General features: G+C 37.3%; 3 protein-coding genes across 9 annotated transcripts; 2 read left to right on the top strand and 1 right to left on the bottom strand.

Moving 5' to 3' along the window:
- Positions 1-1,830: 1,830 nt before the first annotated feature.
- si:ch73-347e22.8 (uncharacterized) lies at positions 1,831-7,444 on the top strand. 3 transcript variants are annotated; one of them, XR_007926410.1, is made up of 5 exons: positions 1,831-2,060; positions 2,718-3,124; positions 5,902-5,956; positions 6,608-6,740; positions 6,871-7,444. XR_007926410.1 is itself a non-coding variant. In XM_051872167.1 (4 exons), the coding sequence occupies exons 1-4, from the start codon at positions 2,819-2,821 to the stop codon at positions 6,920-6,922; spliced, it is 546 nt and encodes a 181-aa protein (XP_051728127.1). In that variant the 5' UTR covers positions 2,139-2,818; the 3' UTR covers positions 6,923-7,444. The 3 variants fall into 3 exon arrangements, 1 of the variants encoding a protein (XP_051728127.1); XR_007926411.1 differs by lacking the exon at positions 1,831-2,060 and adding an exon at positions 2,065-2,094; XM_051872167.1 differs by lacking the exon at positions 1,831-2,060 and having other exon boundaries at positions 2,139-3,124.
- A 147-nt stretch (positions 7,445-7,591) lies between these two features.
- Positions 7,592-17,266, bottom strand: LOC127500735 (cytosolic phospholipase A2 gamma). Of its 5 annotated transcripts, XM_051872166.1 has the most exons (13): positions 16,847-17,073; positions 16,635-16,660; positions 15,736-15,878; positions 15,447-15,648; positions 12,371-12,476; positions 12,161-12,301; positions 12,008-12,073; positions 11,418-11,615; positions 10,656-10,775; positions 10,386-10,478; positions 9,881-10,035; positions 9,584-9,758; positions 7,592-9,382 (listed from the first exon to the last, which is right to left on the bottom strand). In XM_051872166.1, exons 2-13 carry the CDS (start codon positions 16,635-16,637, stop codon positions 9,222-9,224), a joined length of 1,563 nt encoding a protein of 520 aa, XP_051728126.1. In that variant the 5' UTR covers positions 16,638-16,660; positions 16,847-17,073; the 3' UTR covers positions 7,592-9,221. The 5 variants fall into 5 exon arrangements, with proteins under 5 accessions (XP_051728126.1, XP_051728123.1, XP_051728125.1 ...); XM_051872163.1 differs by having other exon boundaries at positions 15,736-16,660; positions 16,847-16,865; XM_051872165.1 differs by having other exon boundaries at positions 7,592-9,379; positions 15,736-17,266.
- Positions 17,267-21,304: 4,038 nt separating this feature from the next.
- On the top strand, positions 21,305-22,149 carry msmp2 (microseminoprotein, prostate associated 2). The gene is made up of 3 exons (XM_051872161.1): positions 21,305-21,537; positions 21,700-21,808; positions 21,896-22,149. Exons 1-3 carry the CDS (start codon positions 21,429-21,431, stop codon positions 22,071-22,073), a joined length of 396 nt encoding a protein of 131 aa, XP_051728121.1. The 5' UTR covers positions 21,305-21,428; the 3' UTR covers positions 22,074-22,149.
- Positions 22,150-23,469: the final 1,320 nt, after the last annotated feature.

Below are 23,469 nucleotides of genomic sequence, written 5' to 3'. Positions count from 1 at the left end.
TAAATATAATTCAAAAACGGTAGAATTTTAAGCTTCAAAATCCTTAATACCGACTTTATTCCTGAATGGGAAACTTCCTTCTGGGCTGGAGTCGTTTCCTGCAGTGGAAGAAATTAGTCATTAATGTAGACGACTAAGAGGGCAAGACTGATGGCTTGATGACAATGTATACAAGTTGGACTGGCTAAATTAAATGATCCAGTCAACATTAGTAATTACTATGGTGACCATATTAACTAGTGTGACTGTGAACATGATAATGGGTGGGCTTCAATCAGCTCCCTAGTTCAGTAGTCAGGACACTGATCAGGGAGTCAGCCATTTTGAGGGCTGTCTCGATCACAGAATCCTTCCAGTGCACTGAAATATTTGATTGCTAGAAAGTGAGCAAATATTTAGCTTTCTACGCATTCATCATTAAAGTCTGTCCTTAAATGTTTCCTCATCTTTGTGACTTTCTTAACCACTTATTGTAACAATTATATTATATTTTATTATATTATAGTCACACAATGGGTGAGTGTTCAGGCAGACAGAAGAAGACTCAGATGAATATAAATCCAATCCGAAGTTTAATAAATTCCCAACAGGCAAGATAATACACAAAACAGGCTGGACTTGTCTGTGCATGTTTTTTTTTACTCTTATAGACGAAGTTCCCATTGCCGTGCATTATACGACTGACAGACCGCAACGGTTGGAGTTAAAAATCATCATTTGCGTTCTACTGAAGAAACAAAGTCACCTACATCTTGGATGCCCTGGGAGTAAGCAGATAAACATCAAATTTTCATTTTTGGGTGAACTATCCCTTTAAGTAGTAAATACAAACGAGACTAATTAATCAAACACAGCTGAAACCATATGAACTAATGACAGTTACTATAGAAACAAATGAGAAGCGGGAAATTAAACAAAGAAAAACAGGAACTAATGAAATACATTCTAAAAGTCTGTGCATGACAAAACCAACTAAACATAATTGTGACAACTATATTATATTTCCCACAATGTAGATAGGCTACCTTGTGTCTGTGGCAGCATTCGAAAAATTGTTGAAGAAATACAAAAAATACTGTTAATGCGTATACAATGGCATGTACGTATTATGCTTCCACGAGGTGGGAATTCACTTAAAAAGGCTAGCATCTATTCTATGTAGCTGCTGTAGTTTGCCTGGCAAAGAAGCTCAGAAAAACATGAGGCTGTGAAAAATGTTGTGCTGTTTAAAATTCTTACCGGTTGCTGCATTTTCTTTCACTTCAGCCCGCTTTGATATTTAATTCATCATGCTATAGCTAGAAAAACAACGAGAAACGGTTAGCAAACGGTTAGCACACTCCTAAACACAGGTAATTTACATGAGGAAGCCTTGGTAAATTAACGTAACATTGCAAAATATGAGCAAAGTTACCTTGCTGAAGTCAAATCCTAGAGAAAGTGTGGAATCTCCTCTGTTCCTGCTGCTGAAAATGTCCTGCTCGAAATTTCTTCATTGTGATTCACAGTAAAAAATATATTTACTGTCGAATTTACCCGCCATTGAAATTTAACCATGATACTTTGCAGATTTACAGAAACATGCTGTATACAGGTTCTACAGGAAGGATTTGTTCATTTTACAGTAATAATGCTGTGAAAACTACAGAAATTTGTTACAGTGAGGCACAAAACCCCAGCAAACTGATATGCTATGATATCTTTGTTGATGGCTGTGAGAAACCAACTTGTTTTTGTTGTTTTTTTGTAAATGGGTCACTTGTCATCACTAGAAATATAAAACCGGAAATAAATATATGTTGCTTAACTGGTCAGACTGGTCACCTGTGAATGACTGAGAAGGAAAACGAAAGATTTTGGTTTAGTGTAAGAGAAAGATAGGCGTACAGAGGTAAAATATTTTTTTTTTACTCTTGTTTTTTTATGTTTTGTTTTGTTTTATGCTTCATTAGTGAAACTGTGTTCAGTGAGTGCCAGTTTTAATATCTGCCACTCCCATCCAGCCCTTGTTTATTGCAACAAAGATAGTCTTCTCTTTGTGTATACTGCTCTTGGCAGAGGTGAGTTTTATTATCGCACACATCGGAATGACACGTATGCTTATTCTTATATACGTATTCTTGTATACATGTAGTGCTGAAATATGTAATAAGCTTCTGCTATGTTTATATGTGTGTGTATTGAAGTACCAGTTACTACATTTCAATGTTTTGCATTTCGGTTTGTACACACACTTTTGTATGGAATGTATGGCTCCACATGGCAGGAAAACATCTTAAACTAGCCTTAAGTGGTTTGCTGGACTTAGCTCGTTTCCCAGCCTGTTCTGTTTTCTGGTTTTAGAGGGGGGTTTTGACACTTAAAGACCAATTTACACAGCAAAGAATTTAGCAAGTTTAGCAAGTCCGGGAGAGGTTTAGCAAGTTTGCTGCCAGCCTAAGCTTCTTTGCTGGTCTAGGCAATTTTTTCAGTAGAGTTGTAAAAAAAATCATAAGGTATGGAAAGTGATATACCTCCACATTTACATGCAGTTAGTTCACACTTCACCTATAACTGAGACTATTAATAATCATTCAAATAATTATTGTGTCATTATGACTCTAAATTTATTGTATTTTAAATGTATTGTTATGAGTGTAAATTATTATTTTTTTAAATGTCATTAACTGTTAATTAATTGTTATTTTTCCTGTTTCTCTGTTGGTATTTTCTTTTAGAGATCAAGCAGCTATATTCATCATATACATGCACGTCGTGTATTACTTCAACCTCTAAAAGCTGATTTTAAAATATTTTTTGGATTTATACATACATAGCCATGGAGAGGAGGTCATGCTGGCCCCTGATCCTGTGTTTAATAGTAGCTATGATCATGGGCTTGCTGGGATATATGCACTTTAACAGGGAGTTGTTAAACAAACTAACAAACGAAATTGAGTTCGTAGAGGCAGCGGAGAGAGAAACAAAACACAGTATAGAAAATTACAATTTAGCAGCTGAGAACACACAGAAGGAGATGAACAACGCAGAGAAGGAGGTCAAGGAACTTCAGGATGAGGTTGGGAAATTAACCTCTTCTAAGGAGGAAAAGGACAAAGAGGTTAAAGCATGCAAGGATTCAGTGGTGAGTAATGTAGATCCACCAGGTTATATTGATAAGGAAAATGTGCAAATTTGTAAATATTTACTAAATACTACATATTTACATAACTGTGCATAGATGTACACTAACTGTACACTTTTCTGCCACTATAATTCATCTTTTACCAAAATGTAAATCTATGCACAGTTATGTAGATATGTATGTTCGTAGTTATATATCTGAATGTAAAAACATTATGATACTGTGTATAATATTAGCATTATATATATATATATATATATATATATATATATATATATATATATATATATATATATATATGGCAAGGCACTGACACCCAGCTGTAGAGCAGGTTTAACAACTAACAGCTCAATCAACTGTTGAACTGGTAGTAACCATACAAGTTAATTCAGCATAGTTGTACATATCAGCCATTTTAATTGTTTGTTAAAAATGCAGTAAGCGGTTTCTAAGAAACACGCTGATGTTTAAAAGGAACTCAAACAAACACACCCCTCCCTTTGTTGATATATGTCCCTAAACTGCCTAAACACGCAATGCAAGAGTGGATGTCTCTTTATCACAGCTGAAGCAAAGCAAAATAAAGCGAAGATGATGAATAAACGACAAAGAAGAACAAAAATGAACATACAGTACACCGATCAGGCATAACATTATGACCACAGACAGGTGAAGTAAATAACACTGATTATCTCTTCATCATGGCACCTCTAACTGGGATATATTAGGCAGCAAGTGAATATTTTGTCTTGAAAATGAGTATGTTATAAGCAGGAAAAATGTGTGTAAGGATTTGAGCGAGTTTGACAAGGGCCAAATTGTGATGGCTAGACGACTGAGTCAGAGCACCTCCAAAACTGCAGCTCTTGTGGGGTGTTCCCAGTCTGCAGTGCTCAGTATCTATCAAAAGTGGTGCAAGGAAGGAACAGTGGTGAAGCAGCGACAGGGTCATGGGTGGCCAGGCCTCAGTGATGCACGTGGGGAGCGAAGGTTGGCCCGTGTGGTCCGATCCAACAGACGAGCTACTGTAGCTTAAATTGCTCAAGAAGTTAATGCTGGTTCTGATAGAAAGGTGTCAGAATACACAGTGCACTATGTGAAGAAGGCAAGCTGGCGGAGGCAGTGTGATGCTTTGGGCAATGTTCTACTGGGAAACCTTGGGTCCTGCCATCCATGTGGATGTTACTTTGACACGTACCATCTACCTAAGCATTGTTGCAGACCATGTACACACTTTCATAGAAACAGTATTCCCTGGTGGATGTGGCCTCTTTCAGCAGGATAATGCGCCCTGCCACAAAAGTGGTTCAGGAATGGTTTGAGAAGCACAATAATGAGTTTGAGGTGTTGACTTGGCCTCCAAATTCCCCAGATCTTAATCCAGTCGAGCATGTGTGGGATGTGCTGAACAAACAAGTCCGATCCATGGAGGTTCCACCTCGCAACTTACAGGACTTAAAGGATCTGCTGCTAATATCTTGGTGCCAGATACCACAGCACACCTTCAGGGGTCTAGTGGAGTCCATGCCTCGATGGGTCAGGGCTGTTTTGGCAGCAAAAGGGAGACCGACACAGTATTAGAAAGGTGGTCATAATGTTATGCCTGATCGGTGTATATACAAGCAAGAGTTTGTTATTAGTCGCCAGTGGCACACCAGCTCCAGACAAACAATGACACTCAAAACTGTCATGTTTACCAAAGCTAACTTTACAACAACAGCATATCTTGGTTCTGTGAAACATAGCAAAACCAATGTTACTTGCATATGGAGCAGAAACAACGCAGCCTCAGTGTCCATTACAGGCCTTCCAACGTAGGTTACTCCAGCACTGGAAAGCTTTTCTAATATTAATGCAGTTCCTAAAGCACTTGCCTGATCATAACCCTTTTTTCCCAGTGATATATTCCTCTGACCTATTCTCTTTTCTAATGTCTCTCAGCCATCTCTCTTTCTACAAATAACTCTCTCTCCTCCTCCTCCATCATGAGTGTATATGCCCTTTACTGCTGTGATGCTCGTCCAATCCACTTACTCAGAAATTGCTTACTACTCCTTTAAATCGCTTACTACACCTTTAAAACAGTTGTCATTCGCAGTTGACGTAGTGAACGCAGTGCAGGCTTTCATGTTTACGTCCGAACGCGACTCATTATTGGCCGGCTCCTGCGTCAGCATCACACGTATGCGTCGTACTGCTCACGTGTACAGCGTCAGCCAATACTCACCTGCCTTTCTAATGTAGAACCAGGAAGCACTGAACGTAAATAGCGTATGAGAATGACACAGAAGTTATTGTTGAATAAAGTCGTTATTTTTGTTTTGTTTTTGTGCACAAAATGTATTCTCGCCACTTTATAAAATTAAGGCTGAACCACTGCAGTCACGTTGACTTTTTTAACGATGTCTTTAGTAACTTTCTGGGTCTTAAAAGTGGTGGTTAAATTACTGTCTATGGAAGTGTCATATACCAATCGGATTTCATCAAACATATCTTAGTTTGTGTTCCGAAGATGAGTTATAAATGACAGATGGTGAGTTATAAATGACAGAAATTTCATTTTTGGGTGAATTAACTCTCTAAAGAAAGGATAGTCCTAAGTTATAACAGTAGTAAGTTGCAAGCAGTTTTATGTATTTATTTGTTTGGATGATTTGTTTTGGTGTCTTACTTTGGGTAATGCTAAAGAAATTCATCATGCTGAGGTGGTGTTTTAGGTAACAAATGCTATAGTTTAGCTCTGATTTCTAAACATCCTTCTCTGTATTGTGTTTCAGACGGTGTTGAATGATGACGTTACAGCCGTGGAGAAAGAGAAGAGTGACACTGATGGTATGCTTAAATATGAAAGTATCCCCAAGAGTGATATAAACTTATTTTAAAGACTGTAAATACTGTGTGAGAATTTTTTTCTGCCTAATATTATAAGGATATCATCTTTCTAAAATTAAATAATTATAAAGTATTTTATATTATATTAATGATATAATAATCATATTAGTTTTTTTCAACTGCTTACACATTTCTGTGCAAGATTGAAAGTAATTGGCAGAGAGATGTTGAAAAATTCACGGTAAACATGAAACCAAACTATTTATTTTTTTACTGTAAGCATTTGTGGTTGTGAATACAGTATTACACAGTACGAAAGAAAAGAAATACATCAACACATACATCAATGTGTAGTTGGAGAGAAACAATGGTTGTGTTTGAAAAGGAAATCAAGATACTTCCTGTTAGATTTTTGTGTGTTACATGGAGAAATGTGCGTTGTGTTTTGCAAAAAGTGTTTTATGAAATTGAAAACTTCATAGTTGAAGGCCGAGAATTAGTGGTTTCGCAGATTGAGCTGACCCACTAGCACCCCCTTGTGGTCTGCCAGTAGCCTCGTACCTAGTTTTAAACCCCTTTGTCTGGGCAAAGAGTACACCTTAAAAACTCCCATAAAGAGATGTTGAAAATTCTCTCTTTTGCTCTTTTCAGGTAATTTTGCTGGTGAAAAGACAAAATGGAGTGAAGAAATGAATGGCCTTAAACAGAAGCTCCAGGAGTCCAGTCCAGTTTGTGCCCATGCGAAGATTACTCCAAAAGACATTGAGAAGGATCCTACCTTAAAGTGAGTTTTTGAGGAAATTCTTCCTTCCGATTATAGAAATGGATTGATTCATGGACACCAAGATATGTGAAATTAATCTTGAGCTCAGAGTTTGAATTCACCTTAATATCTGTCTCTTTTTTTATTACAGGGATCTTTGCCCTCAAATTCAACACGGAACAAAAGAAGACTTGCCTCATTGAAAATGTCTTCTCTCAAGGAAAAGTCTCATTTGTAACTGGTTAGCAACCATGTAAAAGCTATAAAATGATGCATTTATATATTCCTTCCAGAAACTAAACTTTGCATCTTCTGGCCTACATTTAAAAGTATTTCATAAATGAATTATGGACTCACTTTTGCAAATTGGATGTTATGATATTGCTGAACTGCCAACTGCTTTGGTTAAAAGCATCTGCTAAATGAGAATGTAAAAGTATGGAGACTCTCTACTGAAAACAACCGAAGACTATTTTTGGTCAGTTTTATCAACGGTTTTAAAAACATTGGATGTAGAATATACATAAAATGAAAGTATGTCTACATTTTGATTAAACATGATAATAAACATGATAGTTGCAGTATCTTTATCATTACTTTGGGATACAGATTTTGGAGGGGGAAAAATTGCTCAGTGGATCCGATAATAGTGTTTATAATGTCATATACAACATGTTGCTGGCTATTGTACTATGATAATGATATTAATAAAATTAAAAAAAAGATCAGTTTCTTAAGAATTCTACTTCTTGCTTTTTCCCTATTTAAACCCCTATTCCCTATTCCCTGTCTGTCTAAAGTATAACATTAATAAATGTTTTATTAAAAGATGATAATAAACAAGTCAACTAATATAAAAACAACAACAAAAAATATTTCAAAAATTCTTTGTTTGATTCTGATGCACTAGTCTGTGATGACTTTACAGAAATGCAGGTGAGGAACTGAAGGACATGTGAAAATAAAACTGTAATTATATAAAAAAGTTACAACTTATAATGTTTTAGGTGTGTGTGTGTGTGTGTGTGTGTGTGTGTGTGTGTGTGTGTGTGTGTTGTCTGCTGTCAGTTAACAGTCTAAAGTCTGTTGCATCATGTTTCATTCCAAACGGTGTGGGAGAGACTCTTTTAAAGGAACCTGAATGTTAGAAGTCAGTAACAGATTTCAGAGGTAAGAGACTAAAAACTTGCAAGCCTATTTACCTATTAACAAAATTAACAACAAATGCAATTCTATTTCACTTGAATGTTTCACAAAATGTTTTTATATGCCTAATGTTTATGTCTCTATCATTCTCTCACATTGGACAGCTGAAACAAACCCTCTCACCCTTTCTAATCGCCTCTTCTTTGCTGCCACCTAAAGGCCTGAACACACCAAGCCGACGGTTGGCCGTCGGGCAGTTTTTGTTCGTCGGACGTTCACACCAGACGCGACTTGCGCGAATAAATCGCGCTATTCACGCGCAAAGTGAATTTCACTTTGCGCGTGAAATTCACTTCACAACAGACTCGAATTCGCGTCATGAGAGGGGCTTCTGCCAGGCGTCTCGTCTCGTTTCTGCACACTTCCTCTGAATAAACACATCAACTCGGCAGCGGGAAAGTAGTTGTAAAATACGGCGAATAAGCTCAATTTGCCGGCTTTAGCTAGCTTGTAGTCTCAATATGTGTATATCTAGCTCAAATTGAGTAAAGAGCGTTTTTTACAACTTACCAGATTGTCCGACCTCCTCACTCACTTTCTTCCAAGCAAAATCCTTTTTATTCCTGTTTCTAAAAAAGTACAAAGATGTATCGTACAGCGAGGATGATTTTGTCCTCCATGTTGTTTCGGATTTCTGCCTCCTCACGCTACGTCGTCACTACCAGAGCAAGCTCCTGATTGGTTAACGCGGCGCGAATTTCAGTTCAGATTTTTCAACTCGCGCGATTCGCGCGAATCACGCGTTACTCGCGTCAAACGCCTGAAACGCTCTATTCGCGCCGCAGGATGTCTATTCGAGTCTTTGCATTGACTTAACATGTAAATCACTCGCGCTTAGCGCTTCATTCGCGTCTGGTGTGAACGCACCATAAGTTTTCTCAGTGTGTTCTGCACCGTCGGCTGAAGTTGGTCCTCGTAGTTTTTTTTTCGGCCGATTCGAAATGTTGAATCGGCGTCGGTGTCGGCGCTCGTCGGTCCATCGGGCCATCTGATCATTCTGATTGGCTGTTCAGCTACTGCCACCTGCTGGTACGGAAAGGCATTTCATCTTGCGCAGGCGCAGAACGGACGTGTTACTTGGCCGTCAGGTGTCGAGCGTCGGTTTGGTGTGTCAGGGCAACTTTGGACACAGACGCTGCCGACGTGAGCCAACCCCGCAGTCTGTTTTCATCACCACTAGTTCGTCGGCGTCGGCTTGGTGTGTTCCGGCCTTCAGGGACAAGAACTATAGAAAAGCCAGTGAATTTCCATTGTGATGTGACAAGCCACACCTGAGAATCAATAAATGGAACGAAATTATGATGTCTTCCGTTTGATGACTTTCTGAATCTCTGTCAGAAGCTTCTCTTTGTTATCTTTGATGTTCATTCCAGCTTTCTCCAGTAGGTCATAGATCATTTTACTGTCGTAGGGGAGTTGGAAGGTTTTATATGTTTCCCTCCACTTTCCAATTTCTTCTATTAAAACAGACATTTTAGGACATTTGTGAGCTTTCATGTTTGGCTTTTCTGCATATTGCAGTTTTTAACATAAGGATAAAATCCTTAATCGTAAATAAACATACATTTATACATTATTAAAAATATAAATCATAATAATTATGATTATTAAGACAATTTGAACATTTCAACAGTCGCAAAGCAGTAGTTGGACGTTACCTTTATCACCACAATTCGTCTTGTTGAAAAGAGGAATATGAATTACAGTCGGTGCATTGGGGCCTTCAAACACATAAAAGTCCTTTGGATCATCTCTCTCATCTTCTAAGTCATTTGGGACTTCAGGGAAATCAATGTGTAGATCTTTGCACATGTCTACGATTTTTATCAATGACTGTGAATTAAAAACAGTGTTTTTAATAGAGAATGTGCATGTGGATGGAGGGGGATATTATTACTAATTAGTTTGCACTATTCAAGTTAATAAGAAAAATAAAGAGTACGAAATTACTCTACCTTGAATGGGTCTGTCTTACTGAAATCGAGGGACAGAATGATGTCTATGTGTCTCTCTTTCCTCAGCACTGGCAAAAATGGTGAGTTGATGTCAATCCCAGCATCAACATAATGCCTCTTTTCCTCTTTAAGAATAGAGGGAGACACCTCCTCTGCTGGGGATGGTGATAAAATATTTAAAATTCTGTTTCATTTAATTAAATTACAATATGAGACATTTGTATGTAGTAAGACAACAGACATCTCTAAGAAATGAAGCTTCACCTCTGACCGTAAATGTACTAGTACAGTAAGTACAGCCATTTAGACGTGCTGTCAGTACTACAAATGTCAAGGTTTACTAAACTAAATGTGCACTTCACTCTACTAGTTTGATATATTATTTGTTATTATAATATAATGTTATATACATCTGATATATTTTACTTTATTTTTTATGTATTATTTTAATTATAGTTAATTAATAGTTTTTTTTTTAATTATAGTTAATAATTATTTAGCTCACCTGTCATGTTGTACAGAAAGTTGTATGTTGTGCCCCAGATCCAGTGAGTAACTAACTCAATGCATTTAACAATCACAGCCCATATCTCGTTGCCTACATTAAGAGAAGTATTTTCATAAGCTAAAAAATAGGTCATTTTTTTATCAGTAAGTAGTTAAGATGGCTTTACTTACTCCACTGATCACAATATCAATTCCAGAAACAAATTACAGAATATTAAAGTGGGTTTTGAGTCACATACTATGCACACACAAAAAAAGTAAAACTCACATGTCAGATTCCAGCATGAATGAAGGCTGCATATATATAGTGTGTATTCCTTAATGTCTTTCTTATTCATTTCTTTTGACATGGTGATTAATTTCTCATTTTTTTCTTTGTCCAACTTTCCTGAAATACATAGCATAATTATATCATGCATTGAATTTCTAGCACACGTCATCTACAGTCTTCAGGTCTGGAATTATATCCTTTAAAGCAGCCTGTTAATCTCTAATGCACTGCCATCGAAACCACTGTAGTAGATCTGAGTCTGATGTTGCCAGGAATTTAATGGGTTAGTTCACCCAAAAAAGGAGTTCACCTTGGTGCTCTCGTAAACGTGCGTCAGAGACTGATACAGAAGAGAAGAAATTGTTGAATAAAGTCGTTATTTTGTTGTTTTTTTTGCACTTTTTCGCTTCATAAAATTAAGGTTGAACCACTGTAGTCACATGGACTGTTTTAAATATGTCTTTACTATACCTTTCTGGGCATTGAAAGTGTAAATTAACTTGCTGTCAATGGAGGCCTCACTGAGCCATTGGATTTTATCAAAAATATCTTAATTTGTGTTCCGAAGATAAACGAAGGTCTTACGGGTGTGAAACGACATGAGGGTGTGTAATTAATAAAAGAATTTTCATTTTTGGGTGAACTAACCCTTTAAATTGGATTTCATCACAGCAATATAGCATGTTTTCTCAATTTCAACATAACTAAATGTTTTTGATTATATACTTAGCTTAGACATATAAGTAATAATATGGATACCGCTCAGTAAGTCATTCAGGATTTGAATGTGAGATGAAGGATCTTCCTTTCTTAAGACCAGAAGATTCAGTTCCACAAGTGTCAAAAGCACTTTTCCAGCCTCGTCCACATGTGGATCACTGAGGGAGTGAACGTTTGTTTGTTTTATTTCTGAAGATGAGTGGTTACCCATCATGTCCAACTCATGCAACATTAGCACTAAAATAAAACAGGTTGTATCTTTACATTTTGCAACATTACAAGAATAAATAACATTTTAAAATATTACAATGCATTAACAGTTATTTAAAATTGGAATAATATTTCACAATATTACTGTTTTTTGCAATGGCCTGGTTTCACAGACAGGGCTTAGATTAAGCCAGGAGTAAACCTTAGTTAAACTATGACATTTAAGTAGATTTTATAAACGTGTCTTAGGGGGAAAAAAAACAAAAAAAAAAACCTTACTGGTGTGCATCTTGAGACAAAACAATGGCACTGACATGCATGTTGCTTTTGGTTAAAACAGCTCAAACATGCATTTCAGTCTGGGACTAGGCTTTAGCCTTGTCTTTGAAACCAGGCAAATATGAACAAAGTGGACTTACTTTTGGTAAAAGGTAACAGTTCCTCCAGTATTTGTTCTAGGTCAGCAAGAACACTACCACACAGACCTGTGGGAAAAAAATCAGTAAACCACAAAATGGATAAATGAAAGGGAGGTGAACTAAAAGATAAATAAGTGTGTTTTTTTAGCTCACCTTGCAGAAACAGCATGTCCACCTCGGGCTGGTCGTTTATTTTAACCCCTTGGTCAAAATGACTTCCGAAACAGGAAGTATCTACAAAGACCCCAGGGATGGAGTAGCCAGTCTCATGTGGCGTGATCTCAACAAATTTCTCTGTGGCAGAACACTGTAAGTCTCAGGCACAGTGAAAACACAATCAACTCTCAAACACACTCACATTACCTGCTTCTAGTTTATCAAATCTGCTCTGGATATCAATCACGGTGTAGATGGGATAAGGATCTTTGCTGTGTTGGCTCCTTAGACTGGTTAAAGTACTCTCATCTATCTGTAGAAAAAACTTAAAATCAGCTTAAATAGTTGCGTAAATATTGTGTGTCTCGCCTCTCTCCGCTCGCGTATCACTTTCTTTTCAGAGAGCGGCTCCGCCCCTCGCGCTCTCCCATTTCCTGGCTGAGCAGCATGGCTCTTTTCTCAGGCAGACCAGCACCTCTCACTGGACGTGGGTGGCCTCGGCTCGTTTGGAGGATCTGAAGAGGAACTTCGGGATGACAGCAAGTCATTGGCGGCTTCTGACATGAAGAATTGGTCGGGCTTAGTGGATGACACAAAAAGTCACAAAAAAAGCACGCCAACTCAGCAGCCTGCAAAACCAGCACCTGCGACCACTCAGCCCAAACCAGCGCCTGAGCCATGACAGTGATCCCATTCCACCAAGCGCCTAAGCGCCAGGGTCTCCATCCTAAGATAATGCTGGATCCTGAGCCTCAGAAGCCGTCCGGATCCTCCAAGAATGAAGAAGGGAAGGTTGGCCCGTCACCCAAACTAATTCAGCCCCTAGCCACCTGGGCCAAGGCTTGGGAAGCCATCCCTGGAGTGTCGAACTGGGTTCTGAACATAGTAGAACAAGGTTACTTGCTTCAATTCACTCGCAGACCTCCATGCTTCAGAGGTATGGTCAATACATTGGTAAGGAGCAATGTGGCATACGTTCTCTGCGCAGAAGTAATGAATTTGCTGGCGAAAGGAGCTGTGGAGACAGTTCCGTCAACCTACAGCGAGTCAGGCTTCTATAGCCGCTACTTCCTCATCCCCTCAGGCAGTGGTGGACAAAGTACACAAATCAAGTACTTGAGTAAAAGTACTGATAAGTATAATAAAATATTACTCCAATAAAAGTATGAAGTACTCCTTTTCAATTTTACTTGAGTGAAAGTACAAAAGTACTTGATTTTTAATGTATTTAAGTAAAAACTGCAGATTGATGAATGTTTATTTTGTGACTTTTAAATGTGACGTGTCCACATTCAAGCATTTCAGTGGTGTTAAACAGATCGCCCTTTATAGCAGTTGTGACCTAAATCCGATTTTCAGTTACAATAATTAATCCTAAAATTCAACATTAGTAACTAACTTTTTGCGCCATTAGCTGCGCAAGCAATCAGAGGATCCGCCGGTTTTGTCGAACTTGTGAATTCAGTTCACTGGAGACTCACTCTGAATGGATCATTTGAATCAGTGAGCTGTTGACTCGAGAACAACTGCAATCGAATCAGTCCAATTCACGAGGGCAGGTCAATTTATGGCTCCTGGTCGAACACAGAAAAACGACTACATATCAACTGCCTGGAAATGCTGGCAGTTTTTCTTGCCCTCAAAACCTTCCTACCAGACCTGATAGGGCAACACGTCTTGGCCTGTTTGGACAACATGGCGGTGGTGTCCTACATAAACCACCAAGGTGGACTCAGATCAAGGCCTCTGTACAAACTATTGAGACACCTTCTCTTATGGGCACAGCACAACCTGCGCTCACTGAGAGCAGTGCATGTGCTGAGCAGACTGAACCAGGGAGCAGGCATGCTGTCCCAGGGCAATGTGTCCCCATGGGAATGGAAGTTTCATCCCCAGACGGTTCAAAGGATCTGAAGTATCTTCAGGAAGGCAGAGGTCGACATCTGTTTGCCTCAGAAGACTACTCTCACTGCCCAATATTCTTCTTGAAGGAAATGGACACATTCGCCCAGCCTCCCCCTTTACGCTTTTCCCCCAGGCGCTGCTCACTCAGGTCACCAAACGGATCAGGGAGGACAGATGCGCAGTCCTTCTGGTGGCCACTCTCTGGCGAAACCAACCATAGTTCCCCGAGCTGATGCAGCTGCTAGCAGCAGCTCCATGGCCAATTCCCCTGAGGAAGGATCTCCTTTCCCAGGCAAAGGGAACAATCAAGCACCCCCAACCTGAGTTGTGGGCCTCCCAGTGAGAGTCCTAAACACTATTTCTGAGGCTCCCTGTCCACTAGACGTCTCTATGCCCTTAAGTGGTCTGTTTTCTCTGACTGGTGCACAGTCCAGAATGAAGACCCTACTTCCTGTGACATACTGCTGATACTGTCGTTTCTACAAGAGCTGATAGACACGGGGCGCACCGTGCCATAGCAGCATACCACGCCCCTGTGGCCGGCCAGTCTCTAGGCAGGAACAACCTGGTTGTTAGTTTTCTGAAAGGGGCCAGAAGGCTGAACCCACCTCGTCCCCTTACCATCCCAACATGGGGCCTGTCGACGGTCCTTAGGGCCCCCCAAAGGACCCCTCAAGCCGCTGCATTCGACCGAGCTACGGCCACTTTTGCTTAAGACCTCCTTCCTGCTATCACTAGCATCAGTCAAGCGAGTGTGTGACTTACATGCGTTCTCTGTGAGCGCATCTTGTCTTGAGTTTGTGCCTAACGACTGCAAAGCTCCTCAAACCAAGTCATGGCTATGTGCCTAAGGTGCCCCCTGCTCCTTTCAGAGCACAGGTCATTACTCTGGCTGCTGTTCCCCTTTCGGAAGATGAGCAAGAATTACACTTACTCTGCCCTGTCTGGGCCTTAAGAGTTTATATCTAGCGCTCTGCCCAGTTCAGACAGTCAGAACAGCTCTTTGTGTGCTTCGGCTACCTCTGAACGAGCTCAACCCACTAGTACCTTCCCTTGAAGCTCCGACCCATGGTCTGAACCCCTTTTCAGTGTTTGGCAAGCTCCTCGCCCTTACTTAGCCCTAATGCCTTAAGGCCCTTATCTCCAAGTGTCTTAGGCTGGGGCCTTAGAACATTTGTCGTTCTGCTATCATAGCATGGCACGATAGTACTGTGTTCCCATAGTGTCTAGCGACGCAATACAAGTGAACTGTTCGAAAGGTACTGTAAATCGTTGAGTTAATCTGAATCTGAAAACCTGCAAATGTGGTAATTATTGCATTAAACATACTGATATGCCTAGAACAAGATTACTTGTTAATTAGCAGTAATAATCTCACCTTCTTAACAATCTTGCTTAAAACTAGCACTGCCCAGATGTCGGTCAGACTGAAATTGTCTTTTTGTCTGTAGTATTTTTTGAGTGTCAACAATTTCTTCTTGAAACTGATGTCAGGCTGAAGAAGTTTTTGTACAAAGTCATCCTTCACTGCTTCTAGGTTGCTGGACCAATTTGGTTCTTTGTATAAAGACGCCATGCACCTTATGAAGAAAAAAAGGTTTGGCATTTGTTTCTATTCAGCTGAATCCGATGAACTGAATTTTGAGCGCATGCATTTGCTTATTTACCAGGTAGATCCAGAAATCCCGGCAAGATACAGCATGCAGTCCAACAGATCACTTTTAGACAGTGCGACCAGTGATCCCAGCAAACCCACCATTGCTCTTTCACCTCCTCCTGAAGCCAGCAGGGCGATGTTGGGCAGCTCGTCCTGTAAAGAATGCAGTAAATACCACATATTTGTAGCAACTATTTATAAAAGTGCCTGCTCTTCTGTAAGGAATTCTGTCATGTGAGAAGTGAGAAGGAATTGTGAAGTGACAAGTGAGAAGGAATTAGCCTTTATTAGATGACCTGCACAAACCTTTCCATGTAAGACTGTTCTCCGTATTTGTTTCAACATTATGTAATTGTGTTTTATGTAATTCATTCAGGTTCATTTAAGAGTTCAGAATGAAAGAAATGTAATGACATCATTGTTCATTTATAAACAAACAATATGTGCTGTTAAACTTACTTTATATGGCTTACAAACTTTTAGTGTGCATTTTCAGTATCTGCATAATACTAAATATTGGATTTAGATATGGTTACATTTGTTAAACTAAGCTGAGAGCTAGAAGCATAACCAAAGTGGTCTAAAATATTAAAACATACAAGATATGAGAAATTATGTGGAGCTTCCATGTGACCCTGCATATTAGTTAAAAGATTCAGTCTAGGAACCGTTGAAATACAGTTACCAGGCTACAATGTATGCCGTGTTTTTTAAGACACTCCAGAGCTGATTCTCTCCTGCTGGTCACATGATTCTTCTCGGCCTCGTTTAGTGAATGACCGATTCTCACTTCACAATCACTGTAGAAAACCACTCAAGAGGTTTCAAGACAATTCCATCAAATACTAGATAAACTCATTGTCTTGACATAAATGATTTCAATGGTATCAAAAATGTATGTAGTATTACCATTTCCTTCGCTTTCCCCCAGACATCTGTAACAAGGACATTTTAAGATTTAGGTTTGATTTGTTCTGAACTGTACCATGACTAAATTGCTAAATTACATTTTTTTTTTCCAGTCTCATAAATTCAATGAAATGCAACATTTTTGTGAAAAGATATTTAGAATCCAAGCAGAAAGCAATTTAATTTTAAAAGTCTGTTGTAAAGACACTTACCTTTGCTGTCAGGGATTGAAGTCTGCAAACCAAACTGAAACTTTTTAGTGAGAGCATGTGATGCACAGGGAATTTACGATGTGGTTTAGACCAAGAAAAGCAGAGCTGACTTAGCTTTGTCAATTTTGCCCTATAACAATATTTCCAGTCAAGTCTGTAGCACCGAATCAGCATTTTTGAATGATTTCTAAAGGATCATGTGACTGAAGACTGGAGTAATGACTGCTCAGCTTTGCCATCAACAGGAATAAATTACATTTTAAAAATATATTAAAATAGAAAACAGTTATTTAAAATTGTAATAACATTTCACAATATTACTGTTTCTACTGTGTTTTATTCAAATATGTGCAGTGGTGATCATAAGAGACTTAAAGGGTTAGTTCACCCAAAAATGAAAATAATGTCATTTATTACTCACCCTCATGTCGTTCCACACCCGTAAAGCCTTCGTTCATCTTCGGAACACAAATTAAGTTATTTTTGATAAAATCCAACAGCTCAGTGAGGCCTCCATAGACAGCAATGCCATTGAACTTCTCAAGATCCAGAAAGGTACTCAAAACATATTTAATACAGTTCATGTGAGTTCAGTGGTTCAATCTTAATATTATAAAGCTACAAGAAAACTTTTTGTGCGCCAAAAAAACTAAATAACGACTTTTCAACGATACCTAGTGATGGCAGATTTCAAAACACTGCTTCGAATCTTTTGTTCCGAATCAGTGATTCGGATCGTGTGTCAAAATGCCAAACTGCTGAAATCACGTGACTTTGGCAGCCCGAATCACTGATTAATTTAAACGGTAATGTATGTTATTAAAAAAAATTATCTATTTTACATTAAAAAAAAGCTACAAAACATGAATCACCCCTTTTAGGTTTAGGTTTAAGGAACAAATCTAGAGTACACTAACATTGTTATATGTCATACTTACTATTTGCATAAAGAGTTTGTGGCGTGAGTCCCCACAAAGATAGTAATAGTCATTTTTGACCTTTTGGGGACATTTTTTAGTCCCTGTGAGGAAAACAGCTTATAAATAATACAAATTTTCTTTCTGTGATGGGTAAGTTTAGGGTTAGGGGATAGAATATATTGTGTGTACAGTATAAAAAACATTATGTCTATGTAAAGTCCCTATAAAACATGAAAACCCAACATGTGTGTGTATGTGTATGTGTGTGTATGTATACAACAATACTGTGCAGCAGGTGTGTTTGCATTAGCAGTGCTGTAAAGATTGAGACAAGACAGGCAATAAAAGACAATTGGACAAACACAATCTTGTCTTCCCAAACATCTCTTTACACTTTCATATCTGAGGCCCCTGAACTAATGAGTTAATCTACATCTCAATGCTACAACAATGAACATGCCGAAAGACTGTAACAGATTTCCATAAGCACTAATGAATGACAACAAAATACATTGACTGAGACATACAAAGAGGCTGCAAGAGCAATCAGTGACGTCAAATATTCCGCAGGCATGTTTGCATGTATGTGAATGTCATATGTATAGAACACACAACAGCACGTTTTATCTGTGTGCATGCAGAGGCAATACGGTGTGTACAGACGCTGTTTAACACACACACACACACACACACACACACACACACACACACACACACACACACACACACACACGTGCAGACTCAGTGTCAGTGACGTCAACCCTGATGATATAAACAATCCAGTGGGTGACCTCTCTCCGATGTGAAGTCAAATATCATCAGCATCTAAAAGTTATAATGTGACCTTTGACCTTTGAAAAGGCAAAGTATGAGGTAACTACAAACCAGAAGCAGACACCTGTCTTGTATTGGTACAATTATGTAACCACTGAAAAAGCAATAAATAAAATACAAAAAAAAAAAAAGTATAGCCTACTATAACTAGTGCAACAACAGAAACAAGACTTAGATTAGTATAAACATGTATATAAATTATAAACACAATGTTTTTGATTGAGTTTCTTTTTTTGCCAATTGTGGTTGTAAAAATAATATAATATAATATAATATAATATAACAAGACTTCTATTAGTAAATAAAATAAAAACACAACCTGTAATTTTTTTTTTTTGCCAATTGTGGTTGTAAATGTAATATAATGTAATATAATATAAATCATAAATCTTTTTTCTTTTTGCCAATAGTTGTTGTAAAAATAATATAATATAATATAATATAATATAATATAACAAGACTTCTATTAGTAAATAAAATAAAAACACAACCTAAACTTATTAATTTTTTTGCCAATTGTGGTTGTAAAAATAATAATATAATATAATATAATATAATATAATATAATATAATATAATATAACAAGACTTATATAAATAAAATAAAATAAAAACACTACTTATAATGTATCAAATTTTTTGCCAATAGTGGTTGCAAAAATAATATAAAATAATATAATATAATATAATATAATATAATAAGACTTCTATTAGTAAATAAAATAAAAACAACCTATAATTTATTGTTTTGCCAATTGTGGTTATAAAAATAATATAATATAATGTAATATAATATAATAATATAATATATAATATATAATATAAGATAAACAAGACTTATACAATAAAATAAAAAAACAACAACTCATAATTTATAAAAAAAATTTGCCAATAGTGGTTACAAAAATAATATATTAATATAACATAATATAATATAATATAATAAGACTTCTATTAGTAAATAAAATAAAAACAACCTATAATTTATTAATTGTTTTGCCAATTGTGGTTATAAAAATAATATAATATAATATAATATAATATAATATAATAACAAGTCTTATATAAGTAAATAAAATAAAAAACTCACAATTTATATTAAACAAATTGCCAATAGTGGTTGCAAAAATTATATAATATAATATAATTTTTTTGCCAATTGTGGTTGTAAAAATAATATAATATAATATAAAAAAATAAAATATAATATAAAGTAATAATAATAATAAAAAAAAGTAAAATAAATACAACTCAAGAAAACTTTAAATGAGAATAGTCATTTAGGCGATTTAGGCTCACCCCTCTTATCAGCAGTAAAACATTCTGTGTGCACAGAAAGAAAGAAAAGAGAGAAAGAATAGAGTGAGGATAAACATAAATGACAGAGTGGGGGGAGAGGTGAAGATGAGAGGAGAGAGATGCAGGTATATAAAGCTGCTGTGTGTCTGAGCATCAGGGAGAACACAAGAACACCCATCCTGAAAGAAAACACTGGGAAGGAAACACGAACAGAGGGGAAAGGGAAGAATCTTATAAGGTAAGAAACAGATTGTATATCTCTTTAAAAATGTAATGCTAAAGGGCTAATCAACTTTTAAAAAAGTCATTATTAAGATAATATGTGAAATAATAACAAACTTTATAGCACCTTTCATGCAGTTCAAAGTCTTTACAATAAAAAAAAGTATTAAAATTAGCACCAAGTGCTTAAATGAAAACAAGTAAAAATACCATAATCGATATAACAAAAGATTAAAAATGAAACTCACTTTATGATAATAAAAGATACAATTATTCTGCATTAAATGTATAACAAAAAAAAAAAGGAAATTAAAAACAAATAATAAAAGACAACACAATACAATACAATACATATAATGCTCCAGCTATAGCTGGCTTTATTATAATATTGGTAATATATTCTAAACACACAGCTATATGCCACGTTGTATGTCAAATGCTGCAAAATTGGTAACAAAAAGATAAGAATAAGATAAGAATGAATATGCAAAGCAATATTTCAGAGGATTTTTAGACAATCCCCTTTCTATTTGATAAATGTTTTCTAGTAAACATCTTGTAGCGTACTATTTTTATCCAGCATTCAATAGTAACAATAATCTGATCTGACATTCTGATAACATGTAACTTTAATGGTCCTGTAATGGGCCATTCTGCACTGCATATGCTCAACTAGATATAAAACTTTATTTTGAAATCACTAACAATACCAAACGTTTTTTGTTTCAACAAGCACACACTATTTTTTCATAAAAGCATTTTCAAGAGTGATACAAGCACTCCCTGTTGTAGTATTCTTACAGTATCCTTTTTATTATTAGTGGAATAGAAAATTACAATTATTTTGATGTGATTTTAATTGCATATAAATGCTTAAAGGGACAGTTCACCCAAAAATGAAAATTATGTCATCATTCACTCGCCCTCAGGTTGTTCCAAACCTGTATAAATTTCTTTGTTCTGCTGAACACAAAGGAAGATATTTTGAAGGAAGTTTGTAACCAGGCCGCTTTGGGGCACCACTGACTTCCATAGTAGGAAAAAAAAAATACTATGGAAGTCAATGGTGCCCCAGAATTGTTCGGTTTCCCACATTCTTCAAAATATCTTCCTTTGTGTTCAACAGAACAAAGAAATTTATACTGGTTTGGAACAACCTGAGGGTTAGTAAATGATGACAGAATTTAAATTTTTGGGTGAACTATCCCTTTAATTACAAAGATATCATCAGTAGCTCACAGTAACTGAATCCTATCATTCAAATTAAATGTTCATTTGCTCATTTACCCTCTATTTTTTCTTCTAGACATGCAGACAAGCGAGATGAACGTTTTACTAGCTGTGTTTTGTGTGGTGAACATCCTCCAGCTCTGTCATGGAGTATCGAGCAGTGGAGAATGCTACTTCAACGCCAAAGGTAAACTAGACGAAACAATGCAAAAGAACAAGGTTCAGATAAACACAGATCTTTGAAAATACTGTAAAAATTGTTTCATTCCGAGTTCCAACAATAAAAGGTAGTTTGAATGTACGTCAATGATCTGTACTTAAAGTGGTAATGTTCACCTTTTCCCTGCAGCCAGCTGTGAACACAACGGCCGTGTTTTCGACATCGGCGAGGCCTGGATAAATGACGAATGTTTCCAGTGTGTGTGTTTCGAGCCTTTTGGAGTGGGCTGCTGTGAACAGTAAGTTTCAAAAGCGCATACTTGCTTGACTACAAGCACTCTATATGCAGCTGAAATTGAAGCTCATTGTTCTCTGCTGTCCTCTAGTGGAAAGCAGCCAGTCGATTACCCACCCTGGTGCGAGGCCGTTAGAAAACCAGATTCCTGCACAGTTGCTGTGGTGATGAAGGCCAACCATAAACTTCCCTGTCTATTTGGGGGGAAGAACCGCTTGCGAGCGGGAGAAGGACCGCTGTGGAAATCAGAGAACGACCCTCTCTACTAGACTGCAATACTGACAAGGATAGTTCACCCCAAAAATGAATTATGAATTTCTTTCTTTTGCTGAACACAAAAGAAGATATTTGGAAGAATATTGACAACCAAACAGCTGATGTGCCCCACTGACTTCCATAATATGGAGGGGGCAAAAAATATGGAAATCAATGGGGCACATCAACTGTTTGGTTACCAATATTCTTTCAAATATCTTTTGCATTAAGCAGAAGAAAGAAATTCATACAGGTTTGGAATAACTTGAGGGTGAGTAAATGAAGACAGAATTTACATTTTTGCGTGAACTATCCCTTGAATTCACAAATGCAAAACATTATTTATATATCACACACACATACATCAGGTTAGCCCATATAGAAAATGTTTTTCATATATTTTAAAATGTAATTTATTACATTTTATTTATTTTCCTGTGATGGCAAGGCTGAATTTTCAGCAGTCACTACTCCAGTCTTCAGTGTCACATGACCCTTCCGAAATCATTCTAATATGCTGATTTGGTGCTCAAGAAGCATTCCTTATTATGTGTTTAAACTATATGCACTGCTTTATTTATATGGATAACATGATACTCTATTTTTCATGATTCTTTAATGATTCGCATGATCAAAAGAACAATTTATTTGAAAATTTTCTGACTTAAACATTTGAACAGTACTGTAATAACAGTTTAATTGTTATTTGAAACAATTAAACTACTCACTCCACATACAGTTGGGGTTTTAAAGGAACACTCCACTTTTTTTGAAAATAGGCTCATTTTCCAACTCCTCTAGAGTTAAACAGATGAGTTTTACAGTTTTCAAATCCATTCAGCCGATCTCCGGGTCTGGCGGTACCACTTTTAGCATAGCTTAGCATAGTTCATTGAATTTGATTAGACCGTTAGCATCTCGCTAAAAAAGGTAATAATCGTAATAATCGAGGAACTTTGCTGCCGTACCATGGGTGCAGAAGGTGCAATGATATTACGCAGCGCCTGTGACCCGATGCTTGCACAGGGAGCGTGCCTTGCAACCATGGAGACATTTGTGAGAGACGCTGCGTAATATCATTGCGCCTGCTGCACCCATGGTACGGCAGCAAAGTTCCTTGATTATTACGCCGGAATGAGAGTATAGTTCCTAGCCACATCGGCCTAGAAAATCTCAACTTTTCATTTTCCGTCGGTCTTAGTACACGATGTAACTACAGAAGAGTCAAGTTTTAAATAGAAAAAATATCGAAACTCTTTGGGCCTTTTTTAGCGAGATGCTAATGGTCTAATCAGATTCAATGAACTATGCTAAGCTATGCTAAAAGTGGTTCCGCCAGACCCGGAGATCGGCTGAATGGATTCGAAAACGGTAAAACTCAAATGTTTAAGTTGGAAAATGAGCCTATTT

This window comes from Ctenopharyngodon idella, chromosome 19 (genome assembly GCF_019924925.1).
Source record: "Ctenopharyngodon idella isolate HZGC_01 chromosome 19, HZGC01, whole genome shotgun sequence".
Classification (NCBI taxonomy): Eukaryota; Metazoa; Chordata; class Actinopteri; order Cypriniformes; family Xenocyprididae; genus Ctenopharyngodon; species Ctenopharyngodon idella.
The sequence above is the reverse complement of the archived record's forward strand: the minus strand, read 5'-3'. Positions and strand labels throughout refer to the sequence as shown.